Genomic DNA, 12,107 nt, shown 5'->3' with positions numbered 1-12,107 from the left:
GTTTTGTTAAATGAGAACAAATCAATTAGGAAATAAAAATGTTAACTGCCTTCCAAAGGTATAAGCTTTGTCAGTATGAAATTGAGGTTTTAAAATTTACACACAAAACAGGTCTCCTTTTTTCTCCAAAGTCCTGTTACAGGACTATACCATTTTATTCTCTCATGTCTGAGTGAAGATTTGCATCCTGATATAAAGTATAGAAAAGCTCACACTCTCAATAAAATGTGAAATGGGTCCAAGATAACAGTGGACGCAGCAGAGTGTCCCTAAAGGTGAACGCAATCCTGTCTTGCTATGTAAACAAGGCGGGGTGGGGGGCTTTCACAGCATTATGAAAACACCATTGCTTACGTGTCAACAAGCAAGCAAAACAGCACGTTGTGATCATTCAGTTTCCACTGGATGAAAGCTGTGGAAGAACTCTATAACTCTGGGGAATTTACTTAAGAAGATTCTCCTCCTGAGTAGTTCTGACACTTCACTGGTCAGAACAATTGAGTTCTAGTGAAAAATAATCTCATAGCTCAAACGTCATAGCCATAAAACTATGACTAAGAGAGAGAGAATGAGAGAGAGAGAAGGAGAGATACTGACTGACAGAGAGAGATTTGGAGGCAGCATTTCATCTTTACTGATAATGGATGAGGCAAGAAAAAATACCTTTATTATTTTTGAACTTTTTATGATAGATATGTATATGCTTCAGATGTTAATTTACATGTAAATTCAGATCTGAATTTACATGTACCACAGCGTTTTGTTGTAATTATATTGGCCATTTAATTGACTTAAATATCTTTAATATGATATATGTTGCATAAATATGCCAACACTGTTCACAGCATTTCAAAACTACCAGGTAATATTAAACAAATCAGATCAGAGTAGGATACACATCAAAGTAGCTCACTGGATAGTATTTTGCACAGCTTTGCATTGTGTACAGTGCTGAATAAGCTTCTGCAGTTCAATTTTGGACATGTGCCAGGGTAATCCTATTACTCTGTACTCTTTACCCCACACTAACACAAAACATCATTAAGAAGAGATCCAAAGAGACCCACATAATTTAATTTCTGTTCTGAGAAAAAGAAAACCAAAACATAAAGTGGCAATGAATCAAATCAGTGTATTGCAAAATAATGAATATCTGAATAGCACACAAGTGGATATTTTATGCAAAGCAGTTATTTTTTTAAAAAAGTTTTAATATCTATTAAAAATGGCAAATATGAATCGTTGCATTTTCAAAATATAATTGCACAAAACTATTTAGAAAACAAAACAAAAAAACACTTTTTTATCCTTTACACTGCTTGTTCATACCCAGTTCTTAAAGGGTAGGTTTGTATTCCAGTGTGAAATCAGGGTTTTAAAAACTGTGTAAAGACTGGTCTCCTACCTCTGTTCCAAAAACACAAAGACAGGGATTTTTATTGGGTCCACACCTGAGTGACCAATTCATAAATTATGGCACTCAAGAGGAACTCAAAAGTGTAGGATAAGCAGACAGTGAGCACACGTGTATGGCTGTCCCAACAAAGAGCCCTAATCCTCTTGGAACCTGCCTGATAACCTGACATCATATGTTACCTGTATTTAGTGCTCTAAAACCTGAAATGCTTTTTCCCTGTTGTCACAGTGACTCACAACAGATTGAAATGACAGTATTATATGGCAAGTACACTTTCCAGACTTAACATGCAGTATGAATTAGCACACATGTATGGGGGAATGAGTAGGAAAAAAATAAATGATATCATGGGGTGTGAATCCTGCTCATGTTCCCTTTTTGAAGGTATTTTAATGGTGCTGTATTTACACTGCTTTTACACATATAGTCACTTGCTGGAAGCTCTTATCCAGACTTACAATGCAGAGAGCAAGTAACAGATAAATGTGCAAGATTTGTGTGTATGTGCACATGGATGTGTGTGCACGTGCGTGTGTGTATCTGGGTTTGCTTACATGTACGTGTATGATGTGTCTATGTGTGTGCTTGTGCATGACAGATATATGACACCACTCTCTCCCACCCACAGCTGTCAGTCAGCAGCCAGATTGGACTGGCCTGCAGAGCATCACAGAGTCAGGATGGCCAAAATCTGCACAAAGCGATCCTACCCCGCCCAGCAGCACCTCCCTGCCTGTCCTTCTGCAGACGATCTGGAACAGGTTGAGCATGGCATCAGCAGGTCAGTGCCCAGATTGAGTGTTCCTTCGGAAGTCAGCGCCCAGAGAGGGTATGACCTAGGCAGCTCACTGGCTAGATTTAGCACCCAGGTCAGAACACAGAGAGAGTATGTTAACCCCTCCACTGCCACATCTTTCTTTTTTACCAGCTTTAGTTCCTGGTGTGGGACAACATGGCAGAGAGACATTCCTGTCCCCGGGTGCTCAGAAAGCATAAGCATTTTGTGCTGTCATAACCTGTTGACATGTGATTTTGTTGTGAAAAGTGTATATCTACACTTTTATCAATATTGAAGTGATGGATGTTGCTTAAACATGCAGAATATAGACAGTGTTCTAAAGTTTTCAGTTTGCTCTGGGGATGTGCAAATCACAATGCTGGAAAAATCTAAAAAAAAAAAAGACTGTACTATAAAGGTTTGACAGAGATTTGAGATCATGCGATTTGTGTGATGTAACATGCAAGGTCACCACCTGGGCAATGAGCAGACTGCCTCTGTCTGTTTCACAGAGTGCACTCCCTCTGTGAGGACACCTCCTCTGACCTCCAGGGGGTCGTCTCCGTGGCAGCCAGCAGGTTGCAGGTGTCCCGCAGTGCTTCCTTCACAGGGTCTGGAGGCATGGCCAGGTGAGTCTCACCTAGAGAAAACCCTCCTTTAAAATCATCCAGATGAGCCATTCATAGACCCACAGCTACATCTGTGCACACCTCCATTCTGTCTGTCACCAGCGGGTACAAGCTACTGTTCTAAAAACCTTTAATGTGCAGTGTCACTCTTGCTTGTAGGGGCTTTGGTGATGGCGTTATCACTTGTAAGAGCTCAGGAGTGATGTTGTTCTCACTTGTAAAAGCTCAGATGATATTGTTCTCATTAATATGAGTCTCGCTTGTATGAGCTCAGGCGATGTCGTTCTTGCTTGTATGAGCTCAGGTGATGTCATTCTTGCTTGTAGGAGTTTGGGTGATGTTGTTCTTGCTTGGATAAGATCAGCTGATGTTGTTTGTTGTTCAAGCTCGAGTGATGTGGCTCTTGCTGATGTAGTTCTTACTTGTAAGAGCTCATGGGTAACGTCATTGTCACTTGTATGAGCTCAGTTGATGTCATCCTTGTTTGCCAGGCTCTCCCACTTCATCCTGATGCTGAGGAACTGGGCATCCCATAGGCTCCGCCGTGAGACAGAGAGGCCTGACTCCTTCCTGGAGCGCTTCCGTGGCCCGGAGCTCAAGGAGGTGTCCAGCCACGACAGCAACGTCCAGTCCTCCCTGGGGATCCCAGAGGGGCCACGCAAGAGGAGGTAAGTCATTACAGGTTGAGAAGGCACAACTGATGTGAGTTCAGTGAGAAAGGGTGAGTGTGGAGGGTATACACTCTCCCGCTCACTCAGGTTGGACGACTGTCCAATCACATTCATCGCTCCACACGGAGGACTGACAGAGAACTTCTGAATAAAGTCCACCTGGTCTGCACTATAGAGAATCCTGTGTGGCTGCACTGTGGTGTTCCTCAGACACAACAACTGACATGTTTACACATCTACACATCTGCCATCTGCAATCAATAACAAACCATGAAAGCTTTTTTAGATCTATTGCAAGATTTATACATTGAACACAATCCTGTACAGTTTATTTATTCTTTATTTGTCTAAGACAACATACAATTAAAAACATTCTTGACATCTGATACATTCTACCAAAATTAGCCACAGGCTACTTTTCATCGGTAGTCCTAGAGCCGGGGGATTACATACATAATCATACACATATATGGAAGGCTGGCAGCATAATGGTAAGGAGCAGGGCTCGTAACCAAAAGGTTGCTTGTTCAAAACTCTTCTGGGGCACTGCTGCTGTACCCTTGGGAAAGGTGCCTAACCCACAATTGCCTCAGTAAATATCCAGTTGTAAAAATGGATAACGTAAAAATTGTTTCCTATGTAAGTCGCACTGTATAAGAGTAATACATGTAATGTAAAACATTACATTAAATAAATACATGAATAAATAATGAAATAAATGTAAACCTTTTCATCTTGAAAATGTTTTGTCAGCACTGAAATGTAATGCAATCAATAAAATTATGTTTAAAAAAATAAGCAAAAATATAAATAGGCTAACAAGTCTGTCACATTTTTTTCCAAAGTCGTATCGGTCACTGGCCGCTGGCTACACTCAATTTCAACAACTGCAACAACACAGACGAGTAAGTGACTCCACTCTAGATAGCCAATAGCTTCAGTAGAGCCTTTAATGTCATTAGTAGCCTTTAATAGATTGTGTCCCTGTTAGCCTTCCTGTTGAGGTCAAAGCTTGGTATGAACTTGATCATTTTGTGACAGTCAAAGGGGCTCTATTTTGATTGTAATAATTGGATGAAATGCTCATATAAAACAAACAAAAAATAGTTATACATTATTAGATAATGATATTTTCTTCTATTCCATTGTTTCACCACTCTGGTATATATTATAGAAACCTCAGACTGCCATATAATGAACAGTGAAAAAAATGGGATAATGCCAATTAAGTCCATAGAGAACACACTGAATAAAACTCTGTTATCCTTGACATCCCTATATTCACTTAAAACCCAAGAAAAAGAGACTTTGTAGTACTTCTAAAAAATATACTACGGGCAATCTCGTGTTGATAAAAGATTAACTATTCAACCATCATTTTGATCTTCTTTCCTAGTTTTCAGAAAAATGCCTGGTATTTTTAAAAGCGGTATTTGGTTTAATCAAACTGTCCGCCACTGCGACAGCTGTATAGAAATAGCAGCCTTGTTTCTGAACAATTTTAGAAAGTTTGTGTCATACAGGTGCATATGTTTACTGTGAGGGCTGGCAGACTGCCCTGCCCCCTGCTGGCCAATTGATAACCTGCATGTCATGTTGCTTTTGCACTGTACTTTCAATTTGGGGACAGCACACCAAATGCTAACTGGTCAATGTGTGCAAGAAAACATTTATTTCAAACTAGTAAGCCATATTTTGACAATACATGGTTGAGGCACACAACTTAACAACACTCCTCCATAATCAGTTGCCTATAGTCTAGTCATAATACACAGATATACCGTAGCCATCCTGATTTGCTCATCTTTAGATAGGCATACTGCACTTCTTCTAAGAGTCCCATAGAGCATACAGCTCAGCATTCACTACTGTCCCGCTGAATTATGTGAAAATGGGAACACTGTCTTTAAGCAAAAAAGAGGAGAAGAAGGAAGAAAAAAAGGATGAAAAGAAAGAAGAGAAAAAAGAGGACAAAAAGGATGAGAAGAAAGACGAAAAGAAGGATGAAAAAAAGGATGGGGACAAGAAGGACGAGAAGAAAGATGACAAAAAGGATGACAAAAAGGATGATAAGAAAGATGACAAAAAGAAAGAAGAGCCACAGTGAGTATGTTGTAGACGTAGGTAGCCTTAGGTAGACTAGAGACTGTGGGTGTAAGACAACCAAAGTCCTCTTATGTTCCTCAGACTGGTTTTACTGCTGGTGACTCCTTCTAATTGGACAGCAGGTTGCAGCTCATGACATAGACCACTCCATTTTTGCTACGAATACTGGATCCATACATTAATAACAACTCAACAGCTATGAAGCAGAGTATTTGGAATTATTGTATCAGCTATGAAGTGGAGTGAATGCTTGGCATTGCCTTTCAGGAAGGAGGTATGGATTATGGACCCGGCTACAGACCAGTACTACCGTTGGCTCATGGTGATTGCCATTCCTGCCATGTATAACTTGATGATGCTTGTGACCAGGTCAGTGGCACAATATTTGGCTTCAGCTAACGTTCAGATGACGCTGATATAGCTTCCATTCTAAAGGCACCTCAGTAGTCAATACAGAATCCAATATAGACTGTTCAACAATCAATACAGAATCCAGTGAAACTGTCTGGTTGGATGTACTATACCTTTCCTGAAGTTGCTATAGGGTGTGTGTTTGATATAACTAGCTTAACACTTCCCCCAGGGTACATACTCAAACAGTAAAGGTCATGAACTTCTTCCAGGGGAAACAAAAAGAATTTTGAACTCCAATTAGATGTGTATGAAAAATGCTGTGATTGTTAAGCAAACTGCTAATGTTTTTTCATGGAACAGTGTGTGATGCTCTTTCAGCTGCCTGGGTTAGTGCGACTAAACCTCGCCTCCCTGGTTGTTATCCCCCCAGGGCCTGTTTTAATGAGCTCCAGAACACATTCACCACATTATGGGTAATTCTGGATTATTCCTCTGATGCCATCTATTACTTGGACACGTTCGTCAGATCGAGAACAGGTGCAAACTTCTTCGCTTGCCGTTTCTCCAGATATTTTAATGATCAGCTGTATCTCTTCCAGTAATGATGACTTGGTTTTTTGAGTAAAGAGTAAGTCTATGGAGAATATTTTCCTTGAAAATCTTCATAGAAAAAACATAACAAACACTATTACTGTGTTAATAATAAATATTCTAACTGGTCATGGTTATTCTAAAACAAGAAATGTGAGTGCATATACAGTGTTTTAGTATACACCTACATACCACAGAGGATTGTACTGGAATTCAAATGTAATATAAATGGGATACATTTTCATTCAAGTTAATTATGTTTAACAGGTCCTGAAATCTGTCCTTGTTTAACAGGTTTTCTAGAGCAAGGATTGCTTGTAAAAGATCCAAAGAAACTGAGAGATAACTACAAAAAGACCCAGCAGTTCAGATTTGATGTCATCTCAATATTGCCAACGGACATCATCATGCTGAAAGTTGGCTTCAACAATCCTGAGCTAAGGTTTAACCGCCTCTTCAGAATCTCACGCCTTTTTGAGTTCTTCGACCGGACAGAAACCAGAACCAACTACCCCAACATCTTCCGAATCAGCAACCTCGTCCTGTACATCCTCATCATCATCCACTGGAACGCCTGCATCTTCTTCGCCATCTCTAAGACCCTTGGCTTTGGCACGGACACCTGGGTGTACCCAAACATTAGCCACCCTGAGTATGGCCGCCTGGCCCGTAAGTACATCTACTGCCTCTACTGGTCCACGCTCACCCTCACTACCATCGGTGAGACGCCCCCTCCTGTCAAGGACGTTGAGTACCTGTTTGTGGTCTGTGACTTCCTCATCGGCGTGCTGATCTTCGCTACCATCGTCGGTAACGTCGGTGCCATGATCTCCAACATGAACGCCACCCGCGCCGAGTTTCAGGCTAAGATCGACTCCATCAAGCAGTACATGCAGTTCCGTAAGGTCAGCAAGGACCTGGAGGCCAGGGTCATCAAGTGGTTCGACTACCTGTGGACCAACAAGAAGACCTGCGATGAGAAGGAGGTGCTGAAGAACCTGCCGGACAAGCTGCGGGCCGAGATTGCCATCAATGTCCACCTGGACACACTAAAGAAGGTGCGTATCTTCCAGGACTGCGAGGCGGGCCTGCTGATAGAGCTGGTGCTCAAGCTGCAGCCACAGGTGTTCAGTCCTGGGGACTACATCTGCAAGAAGGGCGACATCGGCCGGGAGATGTACATCATCAAGGAAGGCAAGCTGGCGGTGGTGGCGGATGATGGTGTGACCCAGTTTGTGGTGCTCAGCGACGGTGCGTACTTCGGCGAGATCAGCATCCTCGGGATCAAGGGCAGTAAAGCCGGCAACAGGAGAACGGCCAACATCCGCAGCGTAGGCTACTCCGACCTCTTCGCCCTCTCCAAGGATGACCTAATGGAGGCCCTCACTGAGTACCCGGATGCCAAGAAGGCCCTGGAGGAGAAGGGGAGGGCCATCCTGATGAAGGACAACCTGATCGACGAGTCGGTGGCCAACGCTGGCGCCGACCCCAAGGACCTGGAGGAGAAGATCAACCACCTGTCGAGCAACCTGGACATCATGCAGACCAAGTTCGCCAAGCTGATGGCCGAGTACACAGCCAGCCAGTGCAAACTCAAGCAGAGGCTGACCAACATGGAGGCCCAGGTCAAGACCCTGAGGGTGGAAGATCTGTCAGAGGTCATTGAGGACAAAAAGGACAAATAGTTTCATGTTAGCTACCATTTGCGTTTTATACTGTACACAGACTGGAATGTTTGCTTTCTTTTTTGTAAAATACTCATTGTAACTGTAAAATGTAGATTGATACTTTTCAAACCATTTATATGCAGAGATATTTATACAATATTCATTATTATTGCCTCAGTGTAAAGATGTATGTTTTTCCCTGACAGTGTCAAACTTTTCTTTAGAAAATATGCAGTTAACATGTTTTGAAATTGTCCTGATAAGACATGAGCTGCTAAACCAAATTGGAACAGAAAACACAGATCAGAATAAAGTAGGGAAATATTTGTACTCTTTGGTAGAATGCATTCTTTTACTTTAATTAAAGTTAATTCAGTTAGAAAGGGATCATTAAATTTATTATCTGTACGTCTGTCAAAATGAAGGTGTAAATGCCTGTGGCATTCAGTTACTTTCTTTTAAATTATTGATTTTTTTTTAATACAGATGACACCTTTTTAGGGTAGGGCTCTTTGGTCATCTCATTTGATGATGCGTTAAGGTTAGCAACAAGAACATTCTGTCAACACAAAAATTCAGTGCTCGTGCTTATTAATAACAGAAACTCTCTGCTCCTAACACAGCACCCTACTGCACATCAGTACATCAGAAAAGAAAGCAAGAAGTCTAGTAATGATAGTAATCATCATCGTCATAATCATCATCATCATCATCCATCACGCAATGCATAAAATAAATGACCTGCCAGGGAGGAAAGACTTCTGTTGGAGAGAGACAGGAGTAGCATAGCTATTTTGGATGGTAGTAAGTGTCAGTCTGAATTAAACATATTGATGCTAAACGTGTGCTTGCCAAAGTCGGAGTGGATGTCCAGAGTGGACTAACAGAAACCATATCTGCATTTATTCAAATGTCTGCAAAAGCATTTTATTTATGTAAGTTTTTAACATGCTGAAAATTTCCATTTCTAACTGAGCACATTCATTCCACATTGGGAAACATTACACTACATTAGGCTATTTTTGTGATGTGTAGAATGATTTCCTACCAGAGAACTTAGTACCAAAACCCCTTACCTACCCCTTTCACAGTACTAGGTGCATTATTACAGAACAGCAGTTTCACTGTGCTGTTACGTAGTAGTGCAGGTCTGTATTTTAAAAGCAGTAAATAATGGGCACACGTACAGTAGCCTTATAAAAATCAGATACGGCTAAAGCTCTGCCTAAGATGGCAGGCTCAGGACCATGGCTGGCATCCTTCACTTTGGCCTGCTGCGTTAAAACCCCTTCAGCGTGTACTTCCTGCTGACGGACAGCTGCCACTGGCACAGCAGGGCCAATCACGCGTGGCAAGATCTGCTGTCAGTGAGCGCTGCTGTCACCGGCAATCAACCCGATGAGGATTCATTGTTCTGCCAATGGCAACCAGACATTCTGAAGGAGAATAAGATGAAAGGACATTTCACGTGTACCTGTACACATACCTATATATAGGCATGTTTTATTTTATTATTTTTATACATATATATTATACGCACACCCTTATCCAGAGTGACCCCAGAAGTCAAGCACAAATGGCACCCAGCAAGACAAACACAAAATGGAAACCATCACCCACACATCAGCAAGAGCCAGTGTCAAATACACAAGGCTGAGACCACAAATACACACCTGGCCCAAAAATCAAGTGCAACACAATGTATCTGACAGGAGTGTTCTATTTCAGCACTGAACAATACATTCCAACACAATACCAACACATACCCAGAGCCTCCCTGTGTAGTTTTAGTGTAATGGCATGACATGACATGTTTCCACATGTTGATTTTCCTGTTCATAAAAATTGAATTAGTTCACCATCTGTTGACATGGCCTAATCTAGATGACCCAGAGTAGAATAGAACTAGCTCAGCGTGACACCCCAAGTATTTGAAGAGAAAACTCAATACTCTCTGCCAATATGAAGTATACATGCGTAACAGCCATTTCCATGGCAACTATGATTCTAGGACAAAACAAATCATTTGTCACTGCTTTGTGGAAGGCACTTGAGTTCTAGAATTCTGACCATGACATTATGTAAGAAAAAGCTCTGCATATTTACTAAATGAACATAAAGCGATCAAAAGCAGTCATGACTGCTTCTACTTTATGATGCTTTTTCATTGTGGCCAGTGCCAGTCTTCAGATGATGACATGGCCTTGGAGAAAGATGTCTGCGTTCCTCAGGAGAGCGTGCCACAAAGTGACAGTGGTATAACTGCAGTCATCTGTCACTCAATCCCCTTTTCTTCCAGCTGATCGTAAATCACGTGTAATACACCACAGAACTGCGGAATGTTGGCTGCTGCTGCAGGTTTCACAGCTCTGTGACCGAGCGGCAGTGTTAGGGTCACCTTCCTCCTCCTCATACATGCAATGTGTTCAAATGTCTTTCATGCAGAGGCACGCATGTCAGGACACAAACAATGAAACTCCTCAGCTTCTACAGTCCAGAACATTTTGTGGATTTGAATTTGTAAACGCAAAAATGAATATTTACCGAAATGTGACTTCATGAAATTCATGTGCGGTTGTTTGTATCTTAGGTCAACCCCAGTAACACACATGCCCACGCATGCACACTCACATATACGCACGTAACAATACACACACACACACACACACAGACACAAACACACAAAAACCTCCCCAGGAGGCAAGCCATTGCGATGTCTTCTGCCTGGTTAATTTTCAATGTCACCTTGCTTTAATTACACCCAATTAATCTTGCATGATTCATTGCCAAAAATATTCCAGTCTTGGAGCAAGCTGAGGCTGAAGTGAGAGACCAACAGCACTGGCTTCGGAGTGAATAAACAGGGCTGTGGCTTGCTAAAGGGCTCCTCATGACACGCACGTTTCTGAGAAAGGGTGGGTGAAGGTAGATGTAAATCTGCGTAGATTTCAGTAACATATTAAAGCTGAAAAAACACAGGTATTCAATCAAACATGATGGCAACCGTATTACTCCACAAATATGGGCAGAACTGTAAAACGAAATTGGCTGTTCCTATTTAACGTATGGGAGTGAGAAGCAGCTGAGGATAAGCACCAGTAATGTAAAGGAATAGCCCAGAATTCCAGTGTTTTACTAAGTCAGGCTGGAATTGTATTTAATATGTGCCTAACAGATAAGTGATAAGTGTGGCATGTGGGCTGGGGACAAGGGACAGGAAGCAGGGTGTAGAGATTTGACTTGACCATGACAGCAGGGACTTCTCCCTCAACACTTCTCTCCCAGACACAGCTAAGGGCCTTCAGACAGGCAGCTGGGGTGACCTTACCCTAATGAATAGGCAATCAGTGCTGGGTATGGTAGCCCCACAGGGCTTAATAAAGCCTGCTTAGAGACTGGACCACAGAATGTACAGAGAGCTGGCTCAGAGCTAGCAGGCATATTTCCCACTAACACCATTCACCATCAGAGAATCAATAAGTGCTCAAGCATGCTGGTATGGAGCTTCTCAACAGGAGTACAGCCTCAAGCAGGCTGGTAGTGACCTGATCATCTGGTGTATAGCTTCAAGCAGGCTGGACAGGGATCTCTCTCACATAGACATTCTGGCTCATGTGCACTCAGGGACAACACCCTAGGAGAAAGTAGAGGAACTGCATAGGTACCTGCTTTTCACACTGATGATCCAGCTCGACCCCACTGGCATATCAACCATACCTATCGAAGAAAGCTGGTCTAATTCAATGTATATATCATTCAAAATGCAAACATTTTGGCTCATCTACAAGTCATGTCTGTACATTACGCATAAATAGAACTGACTAAATGAGTGGTATATGAGGAAACTAACAGCTAAGCATTAATATAAGCGTCTTCATTCCCACAGGGTGAACT

General features: G+C 42.0%; 1 protein-coding gene across 5 annotated transcripts; it reads left to right on the top strand.

The window, feature by feature from the left end:
• Positions 1-2,097: 2,097 nt before the first annotated feature.
• cnga3a (cyclic nucleotide gated channel subunit alpha 3a) lies at positions 2,098-8,231 on the top strand. Of its 5 annotated transcripts, none has more exons than XM_036545739.1 (8): positions 2,098-2,198; positions 2,708-2,824; positions 3,361-3,492; positions 4,341-4,400; positions 5,407-5,598; positions 5,869-5,970; positions 6,386-6,492; positions 6,841-8,231. In XM_036545739.1, exons 1-8 carry the CDS (start codon positions 2,098-2,100, stop codon positions 8,229-8,231), a joined length of 2,202 nt encoding a protein of 733 aa, XP_036401632.1. The 5 variants fall into 5 exon arrangements, with proteins under 5 accessions (XP_036401632.1, XP_036401629.1, XP_036401633.1 ...); XM_036545736.1 differs by having other exon boundaries at positions 3,316-3,492; XM_036545740.1 differs by lacking the exon at positions 4,341-4,400.
• The last annotated feature ends 3,876 nt before the right edge of the window (positions 8,232-12,107 follow it).

Source organism: Megalops cyprinoides, chromosome 14, assembly GCF_013368585.1.
Source record: "Megalops cyprinoides isolate fMegCyp1 chromosome 14, fMegCyp1.pri, whole genome shotgun sequence".
Lineage (NCBI taxonomy): Eukaryota > Metazoa > Chordata > Actinopteri > Elopiformes > Megalopidae > Megalops > Megalops cyprinoides.
Note: the sequence above shows the minus strand (reverse complement) of the source record. Positions and strands in the feature narration are given on the sequence as shown.

Bases quoted from the DNA above. Each gene is read 5' to 3' on its own strand.
- cnga3a (XM_036545736.1), top strand. From the start codon at position 2,098: ATGGCCAAAATCTGCACAAAGCGATCCTACCCCGCCCAGCAGCACCTC. The intron at 5,971-6,385 runs GTCAGTGGCACA...TTATCCCCCCAG, and splicing joins TTGATGATGCTTGTGACCAG to GGCCTGTTTTAATGAGCTCC. The intron at 6,493-6,840 runs GTGCAAACTTCT...CTTGTTTAACAG, and splicing joins GTTCGTCAGATCGAGAACAG to GTTTTCTAGAGCAAGGATTG.